The sequence below is a fragment of the Camelus ferus genome, chromosome X (assembly GCF_009834535.1).
Source record: "Camelus ferus isolate YT-003-E chromosome X, BCGSAC_Cfer_1.0, whole genome shotgun sequence".
NCBI classification, from domain to species: Eukaryota; Metazoa; Chordata; class Mammalia; order Artiodactyla; family Camelidae; genus Camelus; species Camelus ferus.
Genome location: NC_045732.1, coordinates 77,470,189 through 77,491,314, shown reverse-complemented (window position 1 = coordinate 77,491,314; position 21,126 = coordinate 77,470,189). Strand labels below are relative to the sequence as shown.

Sequence of the window (21,126 nt, the reverse complement as noted above, 5' to 3'; positions counted from 1 at the left end):
TCCTTCTCATCGCACTGGGGGCTGGTTTGGGGTGGGGAGGGTCAATTGGGAGCTGCACCTTACCTCCTAGGCATATCCCTGAGGAACAGTGACAGTGGCACAACAGAGCCACCTAAATCATTTCAGAGGTCTGACACAGTCGCAGGGGTGGTGCCCAGCTGCAGGAAGGATGGCAGAGGCCTGTGGATGAGGCCCCCAAACGGGTTCCACCCTCTCCTGTCCCCTCAGATCAGGAAGAACCCTAGTAGGGGCCTTCTGGAAGGCACAAGCCACCTTCCTTCCCTATTTAAGGACCCCACTAGTGCCTAGCACTCAAAACATGCTGATTAAACACCTGGCCAGATAGACGAATACCCACAGGGCTGTGGGGACTCCCAAAGGAGCAGCCGAATACTGTTCATTCAGCGCAGCAAACCATGGCGCACCCGTTAAGTGCCAGGAACCCTGCTAAGTACTGGGTGGGGCCAGGGCTCCAAAGACAGCAAGTCCAGGGGTACCATGCTATCCTGGAGTAGCAGCTCAGTCTCCTGAGCCGACACAGGATGCTACCAGCAGCTTAAGTGGGTATGGTGATGTGAAAATTATCTTGAAACAGCAACATGGACCGGACCTCTCCTTAATTTGTGAGAGAAACCAGAATGTGTTCCTAGAAGCTGAGGGCCAGGCCAGGAAAAGGGCAGTACTTGGTCTAGCAGTGAGTGGCTGGGAGGTAAGGCCCAGTATGTCACACCAGTGGCATGAAAGGAGGAAAGGGCTTGTTGGTGAAAAGGGGGAAATGGGAGACATCAGCTTCCTCACGGCCCTTAAGGCCTCTGGAGGTGGCCAGGCACATCAACTCCTGTGACCAGGCCCATTCCTCGGGAGGGGACACGTCATGTAGGATCCTGTGGAGAAAGATGGCGTTCCCAGGCCCCTGATGTAGAAAACCGCAGCTAGAGTTGGAAACTGAATGTTCCCTGGGCATCCCTCCCCGGCTGCTGGGAGCTTGCTTGGTGGAGTGCTGGAGGCCCAGGGCTCTGGTGATGGGGGCCAGGACAGGCCCAGAACCTGGAGTCCCTGGGCTCAGTGCTGGGGTGGGGGGGGCATGACAAGCAGGAGGTCTGGAAGCCCTTGACCAGTGATGCCCTGGAGCCTTGACGCTCAGGTCCCATCACCATCAGATAGGGTGGTGGCACCAGGATCCAAGAGCCACCTGCATCACCCCGCTTCCCTCCTTAGCGATGAGGAGCAGCAATCTTGGCCAGCAGGTGCTCCTGAGCCCACAGCTGCTTGCTCTGGACCCAGAAACCCCATCAGCTGGCAGAAGCCTCCTGTCATGCCCCTGCTTTCCCAGAGCCTCACCCGTCCTGCTGGCCACTCCATTCGGACCCACTTCACTTGCACTGAGGGCGGGAGAGCAACTAGCCTCCCATAGTCTGGAGGGGGCCCCCGGGCAGTTATGGGTCACCAGCCACCCTCCCCTCTACACACCCAACCCCACCTGCCCTGGCAGGTTTTCTTGTGCAGCCTCCCTGGAAGCTTCCCGTGCTCACACAGCTGTTTCTCGTTAGTAACAGCTGAAGGAGATCCAGCACCAGGGTGCCGGGGGCTCTGCCAGCTGGCCCCAAAGAGCCCTCACTGACACCCACACCCAGGAGAAAGCAGCCACCACGTCACAGCTGAGCAAACCTACAGGGCCCACACAGCTGGGAAAGGCTCCCCTAGGATTTGCACTCAGCCCCTTTGGATCCCAGGGCCCTTACCACCCGTCTAGCGAGTGGTGGTCTCATGGAAACTGGGCTGGTGGGAGGGCTGCAGGGTGACATGGAGCATACGAGGGGATGCCCACCTGGGGTCCTAAGGACATCAGGTGCTGGGGGAAGACGCATCACCAGGAGAGAAGGTATGAGGCCAACAGGAAAGGGCTGGCAACTGGCTTGGGGGTCTGGGTCCTCGTTTTAGTGCCCTTTTCTGCGCCCCACCTGATGCCGAGAAGCGAGAGCATGCTGGGGGTGGGCAACCGGCCAGAGTGTAGGGCTTAGAATGACCACGCCCCAGACAGCTACTGGGTGTGTTGGCTTGTCCACATCCACAACAGAGCGGCGCCCACAGCACTTCCCAAGAAAAGCACAGAAGGTACTTGAGTGCGTGGCTTGTGCCCAGGACTCTGAACACGGGAGCCAGTCTGAAAAGCAGGTGGGGCTGCGTCTCATTGTCCTGCTGACGTCTGGATGGCAGGGATGCTCCTTTCCGGCTTGCCCTGAGCAGCTGCCCCCCCCCAGTGGCAAGTGGTCAGAGGGCCCCTCCCTAAGCCAGCTCAGGTGGGCTGAGTGAAGGCAGGAGAACAAGGCCACTGTATGCCAGAAGACGGTGGGGGAGGGGGACAGCCCCATGGCCCACCCCAATCCACACAGGCCACCCTGAGAGAAGGTGAGCAATGGGTATTGGGCCCAGAAGGCTTCACTGGGGGTTGAGAAGGGAGAGCTAAAGGAGAGGGAAGCAAATGCACACATGGAGGGAAGGGAGCCCCATCCTCACGCAGTGCCTGTGCCATCAAGGTGGAAGGAGGGATGCTAGGTGCCCAGCTCTGTCCACGTGTGGAACTCACGGCAGCACAAGCGAGGAGCCCGTGTCCCCGGTGCCAGTGACAGCCGAGAACTGTTTATTGAAAAAAGCAAGGGGGGCCGGGGCACCGTCCTCAGGCCTGGATGTGGCTCTTGGCGCTGAAGGCCAGGTAGTAGATCACAAGGCCGATGGCGGCAGCCAGTACCTCAGTGGAGACCCAGGGCCCGTTCCAGGTGCCCTGCAAGAAAAGAGACCCCAAAAAGTCAGTCCTCAGGAGAGGGACGGGTGAGGGGGCCAGCCAACCCTGGTCACCCTCCTTACGGGGCACAAAGACACACTGACCAACGATGGCCCAGCCCCCAGCTCCCCGAGAAGGCGAGGTGTGCTGGGTGGTCTGTGCTTTCCCGTGCTGGGGTCAGCCTCTTCAGCCCACTCACCCGATGGTCCACGCTGACTGTGAACAGAGGTGGGATGACGGAAATGTCCTCATTATTTCTCTGAGCCTGCGAGGGAGGTGCTGGGGTCAGGGGGCAATGCTGGGTGGGGTGGGCTGAGGTGGGCAGGCAGGGTAGGAGAGGCAGGAACTCTGGCCAGAGTTGTGGAAAAGAGAAATGGGCGAGAGAAACACGGACGGCACAGGGACGGGGGGTGGGGGCAGGCAGACGAGAAGGCACCCCCCCGCCATCCCCCTCCACATCAGCAAGGTCCCCAGGGGCCCAGCGCTCCAGGAAGAGGGGACTGCAGGGTGGAGACAGCTGCGGAAGTGGGCTCGCCCTCCCCTCTGCAGGCCGGGGTGCTGCTTCTGCGGATCCTCACCTTCCTCAGCAGGCTGTAGGACTCCTCGTCGAAGAATCTCACCTCGTAGGTGCCAGCGTGTGCACTCTTGTGGTCTAGACTCCAGGACACCTGGGTTGGGTGCGTTGGAAAAGGGTAGGCACACTAGACACAGCGCCACCACCCGCAGATTGAGTCCAAGCAGCCCGCCCCTGCTGTGAGTGGGTAGCCTTCCCTCAAAATGACGACCACAGCAACCCTTACCTGATACCGCCCCACGTCTTGGCCCCGGGTAACAGGAAACTGTTTTCCACTTACGTCAGCGTAAAGAGCCATGCTCTGGCAGAGGGAACACAAAGGGAGTCACCTTTTTCCCTCTCTGGCCATCGGCAGAGGCCCCACTGTGCTGCCCACAGCAGCACCTATTGCCTGTGGGTAAGGAGGCCAGCTGGGCACAGCTGGGGACTGTGGTACGTCTGGTGGGAGACACCATACAAGAACCACGGAGGTAGGCCTGCCACAACCCAAAGCCAAACAAGGAAGCCAACACCCACGGATGCTGTCATGGTCTCTCTGCCTCTGTCTTCCCTATGTAGTGGCCACATCTCCCCTATGGCCCAGCCTCCATAACCCACAGTGAGCCTGTTAACTGCGAACAGGGGAGGGATGATCAAAGTGTGTTCGTTTCTTCTCTGAGCCTGGAAGGGGACACTGGGGCCGGGGGTACCCAATGAGCCACCTAAGGAATGTTGTACCTATAAAGGCCCAATTTCCTTCTTTGGGCCTTTAGGATACAGGTTAAGGTCAGGGGCCGAGGCCAGGGCTGCTCAGTCTTAAAATTATGAAACACCCACGTGGACGCACACCTTGGCAAAGAGCAACCAGAAAAGGGATGCAGGGGCCTGGGGGCTGACCCCTGGCTGTCTCTCCCTTACCACATGCTCTTTCAAGACACAGCAAGGGATCTACCTACATTACTGCATGCAGGCAAAGCAGAGCAGGGAGGTCAGAATGTTCCTTAAACATCTTCTAGAATCTGGCCTTGCTGAGCCCCAATCTCTCCTACATCTGAGAACCGAAACCCTTATTCTCCCTCTGTCCACACGGGTCCCTGGGTCTGATCCCCCAAGGTCCCAGACTCACTGTCCACGTCCTGCCCCAGCACCCTCCTGGCTGAACCCCCACTGCCTCACCTGGACCCTGTTCTTGCATGTCAGGGAGATTTCCACGATGAAGACAGTCTCAGTAGAAATGACGGCGTCCGAGGTGGTGTAGTAGGAAGGGGTGATCTGGGGCTCCACACATGCCTCTGCTGTGGGGAGGAGGCAGGACGCCTGGGTAAGGCCCAGCTTGTGTGCACTGGGCTGGGTGGGGGCAGAAAGGACCACCTGGACCCCACTGCCCAGATCTCATCAGCTGAGGATACAAAGGGCCCTATGGACCCTGCCGGGTGGCATCTGGGAGATAAATTCAAATGACCAGTCAGAAGCACAATGGCAAAGGAGGGTGGGGTGGCCTCAAAGGAAGGCAGGGGAGGGGGGACGAGAAAGCTTTGTGCAGGTGGAACCTTAATGCAAGTGAGAAAGTGCAGGTGTGTGTGCCCCTGTGCCCGTGTGCCCGTGTGCCCGTGTGTGTGTGTGTGTATGCGCAGGCGGGGCGGTAGGGGGAGTGCTGTATGGATTCACTGCACAACTCCAGTCTGTGCCTGGACCTACAAACAAGGAAGCCATGCAATGCTTTGGGGCTGCAGCCTGCCCTGGCCTGGAGCACCCCAGAAGCCCAGGGGGCCGGGCTGACCTCAATTCAGAGTCACGCATGGCCCTGAACAGTTTACTGAAGGCATCCCCCACAGATACAAAGCACAGAGCTGCTAGAGATGAAGGAACGGGTCTCTGCCCCAAGACACAGTTGACAGAAGGCCAGGACCAGCCTCAGCATTTCCCGAGAGGAGAAAATGGAAGCGATTCTGGATACAGAAGCACAACTTGTCCCTTTGAACAGGGCTGCCCTGAGAGAAAGGAAGTCACCTGGGCCAGCTCCATGCTGCTAGACACTACAAGGAAGGAAAAGGCACCACCTAAGTCACAAGGTGCCACCTGCTCTATGAACGTGGTGTCCGGGTGGGGCCAAGACCTAGGCTGAGGCAGTTAGAGAAGGCTCGGGGTCTGGACAGTGGGAGGAATTAGCCTGGGGACATGGGTGGGAGGTGGGTCTCAGGAGTCACATCTCGCAGACCCTTCCAGGCTCTGCTAAGCTTGACTTTTTTTCTAGGGACACAGTGGAGCACTGAAAAGTTTTACAGTCAGGTTTGCCCTTTCCAGACATCACTGGCTACAGCACTGGGAGTTCCTAAGTTGCTGGTGAGAAGGGTGCAGGCAGGGAGGCCAGTTAGGCTGGTGAAACACTGCAGGAACCAAGGGTGCTGGCCTGAAGTAGGGCAAGTAAAATGAATGTGCAGAAAGTGCCCCTGACCCAGTCCAAGCCCCCAGACCTGGCGCTGGCTCCTGCAAGGACTCCTAAGCAAACTTGTGGACTCCAGTCTGAGCCCAACCCTGCCACTAAGTGTTAACGGTCTCTCAGAAAAGTGAGTCCACCTGACTGCCTCGGCTCTGCTGAAGAGCCCTATAAGAACACGGCAAGGCCTCAGGGTAAAGATCAACAGTCTGGCCTGGCACTCTAGGCCCACTAATCTTTCCCTCTTCAGTTCCTTTCTAACTAGCCCACACTCTGGGCCCCTCTGCCTGGACCGTCCCTACTCCCTCTCTTCACTCAGAGCTCCCTTCCTGAGGAGGCCTGGTCCCACCGCACCAGGTCAGGTGGTTCCTCTCCAGCAGCCCAGTTTCTCGCCCCGATCGGCCTGTGCTGCAGAGCTTTTCTCCTGCCCGACCCCGCTCTGGGACCGGGAGCTCTTGAGAGAGGGAGCAGGGTCGTGTGTCACTTTCCCTGCTGCAGCTGGGGCCAGGCGCACTGGAGAGGCTCTGGGACTCTTCCTCGCAGGAGCAGACGTGGGAAAGATCTGGCTGCTGGGTAAAGCTGTGTGGTGCAGGAGGGCGTGGTGGCCTTCGCCGCCGCGACCAGAGACCACCTGCCTCTCGGAGAAAGAAGGCCCACACCCCCGCTTCGCCCGCACCCCTCCTCCCGCCCACGCACCACCAGTCGTGGGAGAGAGGCTTGCCAGAAACGAGCTCCGGCCAGGCCGCTACCTGAGCAGCAGGAGAGGCCGGACAGCAGGAGTAGCGCCAGGGCGCCGAGAGATGCCAGCGCCGCCATCGCCTCTTTGCCGAGAGAAAAAGAGAGCGACTCCCCAGAACACGAGGAACAGACAAGGAAGCACGACGCGTAAGCGGCCGCAGCAGCCAATCGGGCGCCGGCGGGCCGGGCGGGCCTGTGACGTCACTGGCGGCACTGACGTGTCCCCTCCCCAGACCGGGGGCCCAGCTGGCCGCCCCCTCCCAAGATGGCGGCGGCGGCGGCGCTCTCGGCGCCGGAAGAGGGCGTGGGAACCGGCGCGGGCGCGTGCGTGCGCACTGCCGGGCCCCCGCCCTCTCCCGGTACTTGGTGCGCTGCCGAACTCTCGCGAGAGCAGTGTCTGCGCGGCGGGACGTGCAGCGCTTCTCACTTTTCGTCATGGCGCTGAAGGTGGCGACGGCCGCAGGTGGCGCTGCGAAGGCCGTGCTCAGGCCAGCCCTCCTCTGCCGTCCTTGGGAGGTGAGAAAGGGGAACGGGCCCCGGGGAAGCTGGGGTGCTCGCCGACGGGTGCTCGTATTTCGGCGGGGCCGGGCCGGAGGCCGCCGCTCTCGGAGCGTCCTGGGGCCCGATTGGTTGCGGGCCCCTAGAGGGGAGGGGAGAGTGCTGCGGCCGGGGTTGATTGGCCACCTGCGCTGTCAGTGAAGAGGTTAGCCAAAGCTGACTCTGGTCGGGCGTTCCCAGGGGTCTGCATCTTGTGGCAGAAGAGCTCCTGACAAGCGAGGAGAGTGGGCCGCAGCGGGCCAAGTTTCACCTTCCGTGTCCTTGTGGGAGCCCTCCCGAGGCTGTCACGTGTCCCGGCCCGCCTTGCTCTTGCCCTCTGGGGAATCCGTTCTCCCCCCGCCCCGCCCTTCCACCTCGGCTTTCCCTTTCGTGGATCACTTTGCCACCTATTCCAGTGGAGGTGGAGAGTCGGACTTTGCCGGTACCCCAGATGCTTACCTCCCCCTCCGCCCAGCAGGTGCCTGGAATAGGAAGGAGCTAGGGTTCCTGAAGCTGGCGAGTTGGGGAGGCCGAGAGGGTTTTGCTTCCGTCGTTCTCCGTTTAGGATCTTGGTTATTCAGATCTGATTTCTCTCTCTTTACACAGTAAATGAGGATAATTTAGTCCCTGGGTGGGTTGGACGCCATCTGAACCATCAGCAAGTCAGGACTGGCCCTGAGGGACGAAAGGTACCTCCAGGCCTGGCGCCCCCACCGACCCACTGTGTGACCTTAAGGCAGTCTCCTTCTCTTTGGGCTACAGTTTCTGTCTCAAAGGGGTTAGCCAACTCTGACCTTCCCTGTGTGTGTACTTGTGTCCATATTGGGGTGGGGATGGTGGGCAGTTGCTAGCTGGTCGGTGCCTTGCCCTAAGACTGGTTGTCCTGGGTAGGGGAACCTTTAGAGACAGAGCCCAGATCTTTGGTCCCATTAATTGGGACCTTGTGGGGAAACAGGAAGCCGCCATGAGCACTTGATCCAACAGAAACATGTTGAAGAGTGAAGCCTCACTAAGATGTGTAGTATGGCAGCCCTTTGCCTGGAACACATACCCTCCTGCTGGACTCCTTTCTTTCCGTGACACTATCTAAGGATGAGGGCCAACAGTCTACTCTCCTGCTAGGTGAACAAGCAGGAGACCAATGCATATATTCCCTTCTGCCTCATGCTGGGCTCTTAATGGTTAGCTTTACAGAACCTTTGGAACCTCCTAATGGAAGGTGCCTGCATCTGTCCACAGCAAGGCCAGGGGAGTCGCTATCCTGAGAGCTCTTTGGGTCCAAAGCTGGAAGGAACATCTAGCATTGGGACCAGCTGAGGGAGAGGTTCAGCCCTGGTGGTAGTGATGGGATGCAAGATCTGGTTGGGGTTAGTTGCACAGATGCAGAGCCAGGCCTGGTGCTAGTGCTGGCTCATACCAAGGCCAAGTTACCTGCCCAGTGCCGGTGGACTCCAGAGGGCTGTAACCCAGGAGGAATTACTGCTGGGAGCCGCAGGGGTCGGCCCAACATCCTCTCATTGGACATGAGCCTTGAACACTGGTCTGAGGGGCTGGTTGGGTCAAGGAGTGAGTGTGGTTTCGCACGGTCCCTGTGCCTTGTTAGGGACTGAACAGCTCACATACCCCTCTCGCTTAATCTTTCCAGCAGTCAGGTAAAGTAGGCACCTCTATTCTGTGCATTTCAGGTCAGGGTGGGAAGCTCAGCATGGTTAAGCTGTTTGCCACCAAGAGTAGTGAACGGTGGATTTGGACCCAGGTTTCCCTAGCCTCGAAGCACACCATATCTTCCTTCGTTTTCCAGTGTGCTCATTCATGCTGGAAATGATTTTTGTGTCCTGGCTCTGGGCCAGGCATTCCGTGGGTCTTGGGATGACAGTAGGGAATCAAACAAACATGGTATCCACTCTCGGGGGCTTAGGGATTGGAGAGGGAGCAAGGCAGTGTCAACCTAGAGAGACTGGTTGGCAGGGAGGGAGTGAGTAGGGTTTTGGGAGTCCAGGGGACCAATAGCTTGGCAGCCTTAGGGCATCAGGGAAGACTTCCTGGAGGAAGGGCAGTCTAAGCCACCTTCTACAAGTTTGAGAGCCTACTCTCAATACAAATAAAGTAAGTCCAGATACTGAGAATTGCTAGAAGGAAAACAGAAAAGCCCCATGTGTGCCTCTGGCTGCAGATCCAGGGGCCCCCTGAATCAGCAGAAACCCCTGGGGCCTCTTGTCCTGTCAACCAGCCCCTTCCTAGCCCCTGTGCTGCCTGAGCTCTGTGCAGGCGCGTCCCTTGTGAACCAGCCAGGGAGAGCCAGCTGAGATAGTCAGCCTCTGCCTGAGCTTTCTAGACTTATAGCAGGAAGGCACGGCTCTTTGGAAAATGGCCACAGTGACTCTGCCTTTAGAGTCAGGCACAGCACCAATGTGACCAAACGTGGCTGTTTCGAGTAGAGGGTTGAGGACATTTGTCACCCACACAGGCCCCGAAGCGGTTTTGCAGGGCTTTACAAAAGATGGTGTCTGCTCTACTTCTAAAAATGGTTGGACTTGCGATTTCGGACTCTAGAGGGCTGTTCCCCAGCGGCGCTCGTCTCTGGGTGGGCAGGGGCTGGATGCTGTCTTCCTTCTGATCTCCACGTTCTGGATTTTCTCCATGTTTTGACCATATGGTGCTTTTGTAATAAGGACACGTGATTAAAAAAATGATTAAATGACCATCATAGTTGTCCTGTGGTTGGTTATAATGATTTCCCTATTGTACCGTGTTTAGTGTGCCAACTTTTCCAAACCACAGACATCACTGAGCAGGAATAATTGGCTAAAAAAGACCAGAAACAATGAAAGGAGGGAAGGGAGATGCAAGCATTTTTTAAAAAAAACTGAGCGTGGACCTGAGGGAGGCATAAAGGGTTGTTACGGCCCTCCGTGGCGCTGCAGTAGGTGGTCTTTGGGAAGTGGCGGCTCTGGAGCTGACCGGGCACCTGCTGTGTGGTGTGGCTTGCTGGCCAGTGGCGCCTGGGGGAGGTGGAGGGCGCGGTGCGCAGGGCCTGTCCGGGCGCGGTGAGGGTGCTCCTCTGCCCCGCCAAGAGCTCAGCAGGCCCTTGCCAGGTTGACTTTCTGGGTTGGATGACAACCCTGGGCATCTGGGTTCTCTTTGCCAGGTTCTAGGTGCCCACGAGGCCCCCCGGAGGAGCTTCTCAGTAAGTACTTGCTGGGGTGTGTGTGTGTGTGTGTGTGTGTGTGTGTGTGTGTGCGTGCGTGCACGCTTGCACGTACAGATGTTTTTGTTTACGCACGTTTGCGCCTGTCTGTGTGTTTCTGTACAGGTGCTTGTGTGTGTGTTTACGTGCATGTGTGTGTGCAGAGTTGTATACGTGCGTGTGCATGCTTGTGTGTGCCATGTCTCTCTGCTTCTGGCCCTTCTGTGTCTTCCCCTTTGAGGTGCAGTCTCCAGAGCTCGCCCACCCCTCCTTACCTGAACTGTGCTAGACAGCGTCCCCAGGGAAAAGACCCCATTCCCCTGGCACACCCTTGTTCCTCCGACTTTGGCTGATCTGTGTCTTTTTCCTTCCTGTCCCCACTCTAGCAACAAACAATTGTGAGTATTCTTCTCATCTGCCTTTTAGGTTTGGGGCTTTTAGTTGCTTTGGGGTTGACCCAAGTCCAGGTGGGGGAGGGGACTGCTTCTGCTGCTGTCCTCCTGTCTGAGGAGCCCCTGCGAGCAACCCTGTCTGGGATGGGTGGGGCGGGGCGCAGGGGTGAGGGACCCCTAGCTGGCGCCTCACGATCGGCCAGCCCCTAGGGTCAGTGCTGGTGGGAGGAAGGGAGCTGAAGGCCTATCCTCCCCGTCTCTAGCCTCCATCGGCTAAGTATGGTGGACGGCACACAGTGACCATGATCCCTGGGGACGGCATCGGGCCAGAGCTCATGCTGCATGTCAAGTCTGTGTTCAGGTATGGGGCCCCAGACCCAGGAGGGGCCTGGAGAACTTTGTGCCAAGATGGGCAGTAAGCCAATGGCAGGAGGGCTGCAAGCCCAGGCCTTTCGTCCTGGTGCCTGCGATCCTGCCAGGCTGGCCTGGGCATGGGCAAGGTGGAACCAGGCCTGCTAACGGTGTCGAGGGGTGTAAGTGCATCCCCATCAGTTGGTGCAGGTGGGTGCAGTCCCCTCTCAGTCAGAGCTGGGTCAAGGTGGGCAGCAGCAAGGAAGAGACCTCTACGCCCAGTGGTCCAGGCAGACTTCCTGGAGGGGGGCCTGGGGCCGCCGTCCTGACCCTGCTCTGCCGCAGGCATGCATGTGTGCCTGTGGACTTTGAAGAGGTGCATGTGAGCTCCACTGCTGACGAAGAGGACATCCGTAACGCTATCATGGCCATCCGTCGGAACCGCGTGGCCCTGAAGGGTGAGCGCGGGGGCCAGGAGGGGCACCATGTGCGATTCCTTTCACCTCTGAGCTGACACTTGTCCCTGGGACCCTGTTGTGCTGTGTTTCTGAGATCTCGGGGGCACTCGGCTCTGCAGGAGCCTGTCCGGTGACGGGCTGCCCTTCTTCCCTCCTGGGGCAGCCCTCTCTGCTGAAGTCAGGTTGTGTCTGTGTGGATGTTTGTGTTTCTTTTCGGCAGGGGGGAGGTAATTAGGTTTATGTATGTATGTATTCTTTTTTAATGGAGGTACTGAGGATTGAACCCAGGACCTTGTGCATCCAAGCAGGCACTCTACCGCTGACTGTATACTCTCTCCCCTTGCTGAAGTCAGGTTTGACCTGCCAGAGTTTGCACATACAAATGTCACAGAGTTGTAGTTCCCACCCTCTGCCTGCTGCCTTGGCTCCAGCTGGCACAGCTGTGGATGCTACAGACCGGAATTCTACCCTTCTCTGGGTTTTCCTTGGTTTGATCCAAGTTCTTAAACTGTTTCCATCACTCGTTCAGCAGGCTTTAGCCCATCACTTGCTCTGTGTGAGGAGTGAGTGAGCAAAGATGAACCCCGGTAGAGCCCCCGGCACTGGCAGTCCAGTGGAGGGGCTGACATGCCACCCACAGGGTGCCCAAGGCGCTCTGGATGAAGTCAGCCCAGGCAGGGCGTAACTTGGAGGGGCTGGTGGCCCGGGGGTCCCTGAGAAAGGCCTCCTCTGCCTGGCACCCTTACCACCTTCTCTCAGCGGCTGCTGGCCCCCTGCTGCTCTTGCTCTTGGTTCCAGCCAAGGCCAAACGGTGGTCTTTTTCGGGCAACCTCCACCTGCCCCTGAGCTCTTGTGGTGCCTTGATACAGGGCCTGGCGCTAACCCTGGCCAAGGTCACCTTGCTGGTGCCAGCCTAGCCATCATCCTGTTAGTAAGCAAGAGTGGTCACTTTCTATCCAGCCACACCCTGGCCTTGCCATTCCCTGCCCAGGGTCTAGCAAGAGCTTCTGGCTGCCTGCCAATCCTTGTTCATTCATTCATTTGTTCTTTCATTCATTACGTATTGACTGAGTGCCTGCTATGTGCCAGGGGCTCTTTTTGATCCTTGGAACCCATCAGTGAACCAAATGCATGCACACAGCCCCCTTTGCCCTCATGGAACTTACACTGGAAGTTATATTAGAGTGTCCTATGGAGTATTTCTGCTACCCGAAGCTGCTTTCCTCTGCTGTTGGAGCCGCCTTCGGCACATGTTCCCTGGGTCAGAAAGGGGACTGAGGTGCTACGGCTGAGCCAGGGGCCCTCTTTCCAGCCTGCCTGCCTTGCTTCTGTCCTGCAGGCAATATTGAAACAAACCACAACCTGCCGCCATCCCACAAATCCCGAAATAACATCCTTCGGTGAGAGCCAAGTGCCCGGGGTGATGGCCTGGTGGGGGGTGCCCGCAGAGAGTCCTGGCACTGACTGGCTGTTTCTCTCTGTGCCCCCAGTACCAGCCTGGACCTGTACGCCAACGTCATCCACTGTAAGAGCCTGCCGGGAGTGGTGACCCGGCACAGGGACATAGACATCCTCATTGTCCGGGAAAACACAGAGGGCGAGTACAGCAGCCTGGAGCATGAGGTGGGTCATGGGGCGGGGATGTAAAGGCTGTGCCTGAGGGAAGCTTGTGTTAGAGGGCAGGCTTGGACAGGGTATAGGTCTCTTCTCTGTTGTCCCCTTCTCAGAGTGTGGCTGGAGTGGTGGAGAGCCTTAAGATCATCACCAAGGCCAAGTCCCTGCGCATTGCGGAGTACGCCTTCAAACTGGCCCAGGAAACTGGGCGAAAGAAAGTGACAGCTGTACACAAGGCCAACATCATGTATGCCTCCCACCCCACCCGACCCCACCCATTCTGCAAGCAGCCCTGAGGCAGCTGGATTGAGCAGCCTACCTGGGCCTGCTTTCAGGGACTCATGCCCAGGAAGGACTCCAGCTACCCACCAAGGGGCCAGGCTCAGGGGTGCGCCTATTGCCCACGCCCCAGCTGTGGCCTCACTGCCATGCACACTTTGCGGAGGTGGGGTGGGATTGTGCCCATTCTGCAGATGGGACTGGTTATAGATTAGAACCTAGCCTCCTGTGGCTGTCTGCACACCCCAACCCTCCGGCTGATGGTTGCAGTGGCCAAAGTGGTGTCCTGGGTCCCCCACTAGGAAGCTGGGCGATGGGCTCTTCCTCCAGTGCTGCAAGGAGGTGGCAGCTGGCTACCCCCAGATCACCTTTGAGAATATGATTGTGGACAACACCACCATGCAGGTAGTTAGCCTGCCACGCTGCGCGGCCCCCTGCCCCGGGCTCCTGGGGCTTCTTGTGCTCAAGCTCCTGTCTGGCCCCTTCTTGCCCCACAGCTGGTGTCTCGGCCCCAGCAGTTTGATGTCATGGTGATGCCCAATCTCTACGGCAACATCGTCAACAACGTCTGTGCAGGGCTGGTCGGAGGCCCTGGCCTCGTGGCCGGGGCCAACTATGGCCACGTGTATGCTGTGTTCGAGACGGTGAGTGCTGCTAGCAGTGCCAGGGCCGCTGGCCTCTTTGAATTGTAAACTGTAGCTCACGTAGCATCCAGTGTCATCCGCTGAAAGTGGATGATTTAGTGGTTTTTAGAATAATACAGAGTTGTGCAGCCATCACAACTAATTCTCAAACATTTTCATCTCTCCAAAGAGAAATCTTGTCCTCGTTAGCCGTCAGTCTCCTGCTGACCTCCTCCCCTGCCCCCGGCACGGAACTCACCCACCCTCTGTCTCTGTGGATTTGCCTGTTCTGGGCTTTCTGCATGAATGTAGTCTGCACTCAACATTCTTATATTCGCCACCCCCCTCTCCCATCTTGCCTCTTCCAGGCTACAAGGAACACGGGCAAGAGTATCGCCAATAAGAACATCGCCAACCCCACGGCAACGCTGCTGGCAAGTTGCATGATGCTTGACCACCTCAAGTAAGTAGCTTCTTGATGTGGGCTGTCTGCCGCTGGCCAGCCTCGCGTTCCGGAGGCCTGAAGTCTGATTTTCCTCCTTAGGCTACACTCCTACGCCACCTCCATCCGCAAGGCTGTCTTGGCATCCATGGACAATGAAAATGTGAGGCTCTTCTCCCCTCACCTGCCTCCTCCCCAGCAACCTCCTCCCCGCCCCTAGTTCAGGTTGAGCTGATAGGACATCTGAGGGTCTGGAAGTGGTGACCTGGCACTTCCTGCTGCCCCCAAGGGGAGGGTGGTACCAAGTAAGGGAGGGCTTCAGGGCCTTAGCTGGGACTGCTGTCCTCATGGCGCTTTCAGGCCCTGTAACCCAGTGGAGACAGTGGCCAGCCCTGGGCCGCCTGCCAGGCAGGGCTCAGGTATTGGTGGAACCCTGCTGTGTGACCAAGCTTGCCTACCTCCCACAGATGCACACCCCGGACATCGGGGGCCAGGGCACCACATCGGAAGCCATCCAGGACATCATCCGTCACATCCGCATCATCAATGGCCGGGCCGTGGAGGCCTAGGCTGTCCCTGGGACTGTGTCCGCCCCCTCTCTAGATCCCCTTTGCTCCCCCAGCACCCTAGTGAGTGGGTAGACCCAGAATAAACCAGCTTCTGCCCCAGTTCTTGGCCATATGTTTCTGTCACTCCAGGACGCTGGTGTTTCAGGTCACACTTTATTAAGAAAAGAAACAGCACACTTCTTATTCAGAATGCCCTCTGTAAGGATTGAGGGCAGGACAGATTTTGAAATGTGGGCCTGGCCCCGGCATCTGTCTGCCCTGCTGACCAGGGTGGGAGAGGGCAGCTCGCGCAGGGTGGCAGGAACTGTCCTGCTTTCCCTCAAGGCACTGGGGGTGGGGGGTGGGGGCAGCCGGGCCCACCCCAAGCTGCCCAGGGTGCCAGTGGGGCCTAGGGATTGAGCCAAGGGTGCTGGAGGCAGTCAGCCGCGCTGGCCCGCTTTTCCGGGATGTACTCCATCATGGGCAGCAGGAATGCGCTGAACTGCGTGGCCTGCTCCAGGGGCCACTCGTACTTCTCCATGAGCACTTCATACAGGCCCCAATGCTTGAGGTTGTGGATGTGCCGCAGCTCTCCTAGGGGTGGGCCAGGGGCCTCGGGTTAGGTTCCACCAAGGGGGGGGCCTCTGGTCTGGGACCCATCTCTCCCACTGTTTCAGAGCCCGGGTCCCCACCCTACCCCCTACATCCACGTGGCCCGAGCCTGCCTGGCCCCACCTCTCCGGTTGAAGAACTCTCGGGAGTAACGGCCTGAGAGGGCAAAGGCTGGGGGGATGTCTCCCAGAAGCTCCACGATGTGGGCGATATGGTCTGTGGACAGAGAGGTGGCTGGGAGGTAGCTTGGCAGCCGGGAGGCCCCAAGGCTGAGCCCAGGGCTTGCCTCCCCCTACCCTCATCACGACTGTAGTCTTCTCCAGAGTGCGGCTCAAACAGGTAGTCACCGGTGGCCAGCTCAAAGGCCTGGAAGAGGGAGAAGGTGAGATTGCTGGCTGGTGGGCCAGCCCTGGGCAGGGGTGGCCGAGGCCTACCATGCATGCTGTGCTCCAGATGTCGGCTGGGGGCCCATACTCGGCGCCGATCAGCACCTCCACGGCCCGGTACTGCCGCGTCTGGATGTCCTCGGTGAAGTGCTTGTGCTGGAAGCAAGGGGAGCCCTGGGGGAGGAGCTGGGGCCATGCTGGCCTGCCCTCGATGCCCCCACTCGTCTCCCAACTCCTCTGGGCTGTGCACCCAAGGAGCTCACTGGGGCTTGCTCTGAGCCTCAGGGTCCCCAGATGTCCTGCCAGGGCCTGGCCAGGAGACCCGAAGCTGAGGGTGGCCCCTTCCAAGGGGCCCCCCACCCCCTGCTGTGGGCCCAGTTTTGCTGACCGGGTGTGACCAGTGCTAGTTTGGGCTCAGTCCTGGGACCACGGCATGAGGCAGACACAAGTCTGGCCGGGCAATTGCTCGGTGAGCCCCGGGAACAGGCCTGTGACTCTTTCGTAGCAGGGCGCCCGCTCATACCACCCAGCAGGCGTTGCCCAGATCTGCGATCTTGATCTTGATCTTGTCTGCATTTTGGGGCTCTAGGGGGTTCACCAGGAGGTTCGAGGCACCAAATGGTGCTGGGGAAGCAAGAGAAGGGAGAGATTCTGAGCTGGCCCGGCCCCTCCCAGCCCTGTCCACCTGCCACCCCCTGGCCCCGCCCAACTTACTGCTGGGTGACAGGATTCCCCCAGTCTCCCGCTGGTTGGAGGAGCCTGAGAGGATGGAGCACGAGGCGGGAGAGAAGAGGGAGCCCGAGAAGCCTGAGGTCTGGGAGCCGGGGCTGAGGCTGCGGTTGCCCCCTGGGGCAGGGGAGGAGGAGGCCGGGGAGGGGCCGGCCTGGGCACCCCCGGGGTGGCAGCCAGAAGAAGAGGTGGAGCCGCTGCCCCCCTCCAGTCTCGAGCCACAGTCTGGGGATACGGGTGGAGGGGGTGTGTGAGCAATGCCCTGCAACACGCTCGCCGGGGATCCCCGCACCCGCTCTGGCCCCTCACCCTCTGCCTGGGCCGCCGCCTCCATGGCCTCCAGCCTCTGCAGGTCCCGTAGCCGCTCCTCCAGCAGCCGCTTCTGCTGTTTCCGTTTGCGCCTCATCTTCTTCCTCTTGTTTTTTGACAGCTTACCGGTCTGCCATTAGAGCCCTGGTCACTCGGGGTTCCCGTCACGGGTTCCCTGACCAGCTGAGCCTCTGCCCGTGGCCCACACGCCCCTACAGGGGACGAGGCCTACGGGCCCCATGGCTCCAGGGACACCAGAACGTGGCACCACCCCACTCCAGCCTACGTCCTGACACTCACCCTCCCCTGCCTCCTGTCCCCAGAGCTCAAGGTTGGGGAGGAACCAACGGGCCTGCCCATTTCTGGTTGCCTGCCTCCCCTGGGGGCAGCTCTGGCCCCTCCTGGCCTTCGAGACTGTGTCCTTCCACTGAGGCAGTGGCGAGTCCAGCAGCTCCCCAGGGCAGTTTGGGGCATGTGACCCACCCTGTGTATCCCCCACATCTGGGCCACCCAGCCTTTTTGCAGTTGCCACTGTGGGAATGTAGGGAGGGGTGGAACCAGAGAGGCTGAGGAAGTGAGCTTCGAGGAGATGGAAAGATGAGGCCTAGGAAGGGAGGGCTGCCCCAACTTACCACGACCTCTGGGGGAGCAGTGCTGACTAGGGGGCAAGAGAAAGGAGGAGAGACTCAGGCTGGGGCTCAGGCCCATAGGTCCACCCTGGTCCCACTTGGGCTCTCGGTACCTGTGGAGCGGGATGGGGGCGGTGCCCCTGACTGCTGCCACTCCATGGCCTCAGCGGCCAGGCGCCTGATGTAGGCATCACCCACACACAGCAGGATGTTCTCTGGCTTGATGTCCGTGTGGATGATCTTGCATTTGGTGTGGAGGTAATCCAGGCCGTGCAGCACCTGGGGAGAGCCACTCAGCTCTACCAGCCCAGCCCTGGCTGCGACACCATCCTCTTCATGCAGGATGGGTGATACTCACCTGCCTCACAATGCTCTTCACACAGGGCACGGGCAGGCCCTGGTAGTTGGACTTAATGATCCACTTGAGGAGCTGGTGGCCCAGGACCTCCAGTACCATGCATACATCTGGGGCCAGGAGTGAAGGGCAGCCAGGCGGCACACAGCTGGAGCACAGGCCCTGCCCACCCTCAGCTGGGGTGGGGGTGCAATGAGGCTCGAGTGCAGAGCTGGGACTGGACAGTCCTGGTGATAACCACTATCCCTGTGTCATTAGAGTGTCCCGTCACCTTCAGCTGTGCCAGTTGGGAGGGTACGCTCTGTGGTCATCTTTGGGAGAGGGCACTGGAGGAGTAGACACAGCCCTCAGAGCAGCCCCAGTCCAGGGCTGCCAAAGAGCCTGTGGACAGCCCCCCAAACGGAAGGCACTGCCACAAAGGCAGCCCTGCTACTTGGGGGTACCCCAGCCACACCCATGGATATCCACTGTCCCCTACACTTAACACAAATCCTCAAACTGGTGGGGGTAGTTCACGGAGTAGTGCCACTGACAGGGACGAGCCCCATCCCCATCCTGCAGATAGCAAACTCCAGGGCTGCAGGCGGGTGGCTGCCACTGTTGCACCGCTTTAATCAGTCTGCAAAGGATACGGACTCCATTAACCCCTGAGATCCTGAAGTCGTCGATGAGCTGGACAATGGTTTCTCTTTTGGGGTCACTGGGGTCACTGTCTCGGACCTAGGGCAAAAGCCAAGGGGCCACAGATGGTTCCATCCTGCCCCCCACCAGCTCCTCCCCCCCCCAGCGGTCCCCCCGCACCTCTGGTCCCCTCTCCTGCTCCTGCTGGGCCCTGTAAGAGGCTGCCTGCCCCTCCCTCGCCCGCTCCTCCAGGTCCTCCCACACAGGCAGAGCCAGCTGGAGCCTGCCCCTCTGGGAGCCCTGCCCCGCCCTGCGGAGCCCCGGCAGGCCTTGCACCCACATTGCCAGGCCCTGGGCAGCTCCTGGGGAGCTGGGAGCCGGCAGGGGAGGCGCCTCACACATTTCAGGAGCTTGATCTCATCCACAGCTGTCTCCGTGTAATGCCCTGCGCTCTTCACCACCTTCAGGGCCACGAAGCGCTTGCGCCTGCAACACCGAGACCCGCGTCAGTGGCTGGCGCTGCAGGCGAGACCCATGGGGCCATTGTGGTGGCCCCAACTGCGTCCAGAGGCAGGAGCCCAGCTGGCATTGGGCCCCAGGGGGCAGAGGGGGCGCTCACTGGATGTCCCAGCAGAGCCAGACGGTGGAGAAGTGTCCCCAGCCCAGCTTGCGCACCACGTGGTACCGCCCATTGAACAGGTCGCCGATCTTCACAGGATAGTAGCCGCCTGGGGAAGGGAGCTGCTGGAGCACAACGGGGACGTCGCCTTCCCCCGTGCCCCGGGACAGCCCAGGCCTGCTGTGCCCCGGCCCACGTGGGCTGGCTCTGGCACCCTCCTCCTCCTGGGCTGCACCAAGGCCAGGCCTCACCCTTGCAGTAGTCCTTGGGGTCCTCCTGCTCCTCATCATCGGAGCCCAGCAGCCCCTGCAGCATCCGTGGTGCTGGCGTGGTGGGGGCAAGTTCGGAGCCTGAGGACTCGGGCCCGCAGGAGGCCTGTGAGCTGTGGGTGGGGTAGGCGGGCGGTGAGCGTGCGAGGTGCCAGGGGCCCCGGGCCTCTGGGCCAAGCCCTACCTGCTGCTGCTGCTGCCGCTGTCCCCGCCGCCACCGCCCCTGCTGGCGCTCATCCCCGCTGCGCGGCCCGCAGCTCCGGCGCCCCGGGCGGCTGCTCCTGTGGGGCCCGGCCGCGGCCCACGCATTTATAGCCTCTGCCGGCCGCTGATCTCACCCGCCTTTATAAATAGCCTCCCAGCTGCTCAGCTGTGGGCAAGGTATGCAGCGGGGAGGGGGCGGTGCAGCGACAGCAGCCCCGGAGAGTCCGGCCCCCAGGACGAGCCCCCCCGCCCCCCCCCCAGGGCTGGCGGAGGGCGCCACTGTGGGGACGCCGCCTGACCCAGCCTCCACACAGCTTCCCTGCACCCCAGGACCGAGGGGAATCCCACATGACGATCTGGTCCATGGACACGGCAGTCCAGTCCTCAGGCCGAGCCCCCAACCCCTCTTGTGCGACCTAGGCCACCAGCAACACTTTGGGAAGTTCTCTGGCTTCTGGGGAGCCCTCTCAGAGGCGACCCCCCATTCCCATGGGTACCTCATTCCCTGCCCACTCTCAGCCAGTTCCCGCTTTCCAGGGGCTCCTTGAACCCTAAGTCAGGCGGGAGCCTGGTGTCCTTCTATCCCTCAGTGTGGTGTCTCTGGGGGTCCCAGCCCGGCAAAGGTAATGGCATGAGCTGAAGGCAGCTCGTTCTTCCCAGCAGAGGTGTCGGGCCTGGGCATGAGCCTGCAAGCCCCCCACCCAGTACCCTAGCACCAGGACCCTCCCGGCTCCCTGGGCCCAGCCCTGGCTCTACCCTGGCCCATTATCCCTGCCTGGCTCACTGTCTCCACCGACGTGTGCTGCGTGTCTGCCTGGGAGGCGGAGGAAGCTGTCCACGCTGGCCCTGCCCTCAGGGGTCCTCCTTAAGTGGGAAGGAAACAAGCCCATAGCTCTAGGGGGCTGGTGACAGAGGGACGTCCAGGACAGGCAGAGCCCTCCAGAGCCTGTGACCTTGGGGCTGCATCCAAGGGACTGGGGAGAAGCATCGGGTCCCCAGAAAGGGGGTGGGCTGGAGACCTCCGAGGCTGGCCTTGGCTTAAGAGTGACTGTGGGTGGGAAGAAGAAGGGAGACCCTGGAGCCTGCACACCAGTGTGGGGTTCTGGCAGAGACTGATGGGCACTTGGGCTCCCAGAAGGGAATGGAAGGGATAAGAGTGGAGCCGGGAGGCCAGCTGGGGACCACCAGGGAGTTAGAATGAAGCAGAGGGAGCTTAGCAGTGACTGTGGTTACCCCGAGATGGGGTACGCTTGATCCTACGCCCCTGTGCCAAGGAAAGAACCGGGAGGGTGGGTTGGACACAGATGGGGGCAGGAGGGCCAGGCAGCTTTCCTGGACGTGCCTGATGACACCTCTTTTTCGCAGGTAGCGGAAGTCATAGGCATGGGGCCAAGGGGAGGGCCAACGGGCATGGAGTGGACTCATGGGGGAACGTGGGGCTGGGGATCAGGC

At 60.1% G+C, this 21,126-nt stretch overlaps 3 protein-coding genes across 8 annotated transcripts; 1 reads left to right on the top strand and 2 right to left on the bottom strand.

Annotated features, from left to right (window-relative positions):
• Positions 1-2,599: 2,599 nt before the first annotated feature.
• SSR4 (signal sequence receptor subunit 4) lies at positions 2,600-6,742 on the bottom strand. 4 transcript variants are annotated; one of them, XM_032475891.1, is made up of 6 exons: positions 6,522-6,709; positions 4,512-4,630; positions 3,583-3,657; positions 3,361-3,450; positions 2,887-3,047; positions 2,600-2,782 (listed from the first exon to the last, which is right to left on the bottom strand). In XM_032475891.1, exons 1-6 carry the CDS (start codon positions 6,586-6,588, stop codon positions 2,722-2,724), a joined length of 573 nt encoding a protein of 190 aa, XP_032331782.1. In that variant the 5' UTR covers positions 6,589-6,709; the 3' UTR covers positions 2,600-2,721. The 4 variants fall into 4 exon arrangements, with proteins under 4 accessions (XP_032331782.1, XP_032331785.1, XP_032331783.1 ...); XM_032475894.1 differs by having other exon boundaries at positions 2,982-2,998; positions 6,522-6,702; XM_032475892.1 differs by having other exon boundaries at positions 2,982-3,047; positions 6,522-6,681.
• A 130-nt stretch (positions 6,743-6,872) lies between these two features.
• On the top strand, positions 6,873-15,061 carry IDH3G (isocitrate dehydrogenase (NAD(+)) 3 non-catalytic subunit gamma). Its single transcript, XM_032475890.1, has 13 exons — positions 6,873-7,026; positions 10,196-10,234; positions 10,621-10,632; positions 10,890-10,987; positions 11,323-11,435; positions 12,775-12,835; positions 12,926-13,058; positions 13,163-13,296; positions 13,631-13,733; positions 13,826-13,972; positions 14,320-14,414; positions 14,496-14,556; positions 14,861-15,061. The coding sequence occupies exons 1-13, from the start codon at positions 6,946-6,948 to the stop codon at positions 14,960-14,962; spliced, it is 1,179 nt and encodes a 392-aa protein (XP_032331781.1). The 5' UTR covers positions 6,873-6,945; the 3' UTR covers positions 14,963-15,061.
• A 40-nt stretch (positions 15,062-15,101) lies between these two features.
• On the bottom strand, positions 15,102-20,518 carry SRPK3 (SRSF protein kinase 3). 3 transcript variants are annotated; one of them, XM_032475888.1, is made up of 15 exons: positions 19,655-19,929; positions 19,453-19,583; positions 19,202-19,310; positions 18,981-19,068; positions 18,594-18,681; positions 17,965-18,071; positions 17,720-17,885; positions 17,610-17,635; positions 16,978-17,107; positions 16,654-16,893; positions 16,463-16,563; positions 15,988-16,095; positions 15,850-15,919; positions 15,677-15,769; positions 15,102-15,535 (listed from the first exon to the last, which is right to left on the bottom strand). In XM_032475888.1, the coding sequence occupies exons 1-15, from the start codon at positions 19,777-19,779 to the stop codon at positions 15,351-15,353; spliced, it is 1,767 nt and encodes a 588-aa protein (XP_032331779.1). In that variant the 5' UTR covers positions 19,780-19,929; the 3' UTR covers positions 15,102-15,350. The 3 variants fall into 3 exon arrangements, with proteins under 3 accessions (XP_032331779.1, XP_032331778.1, XP_032331780.1); XM_032475887.1 differs by having other exon boundaries at positions 15,152-15,535; positions 15,677-15,919; positions 19,655-20,421; XM_032475889.1 differs by lacking the exon at positions 19,655-19,929 and adding an exon at positions 20,450-20,518 and having other exon boundaries at positions 15,153-15,535; positions 15,677-15,919.
• Positions 20,519-21,126: the final 608 nt, after the last annotated feature.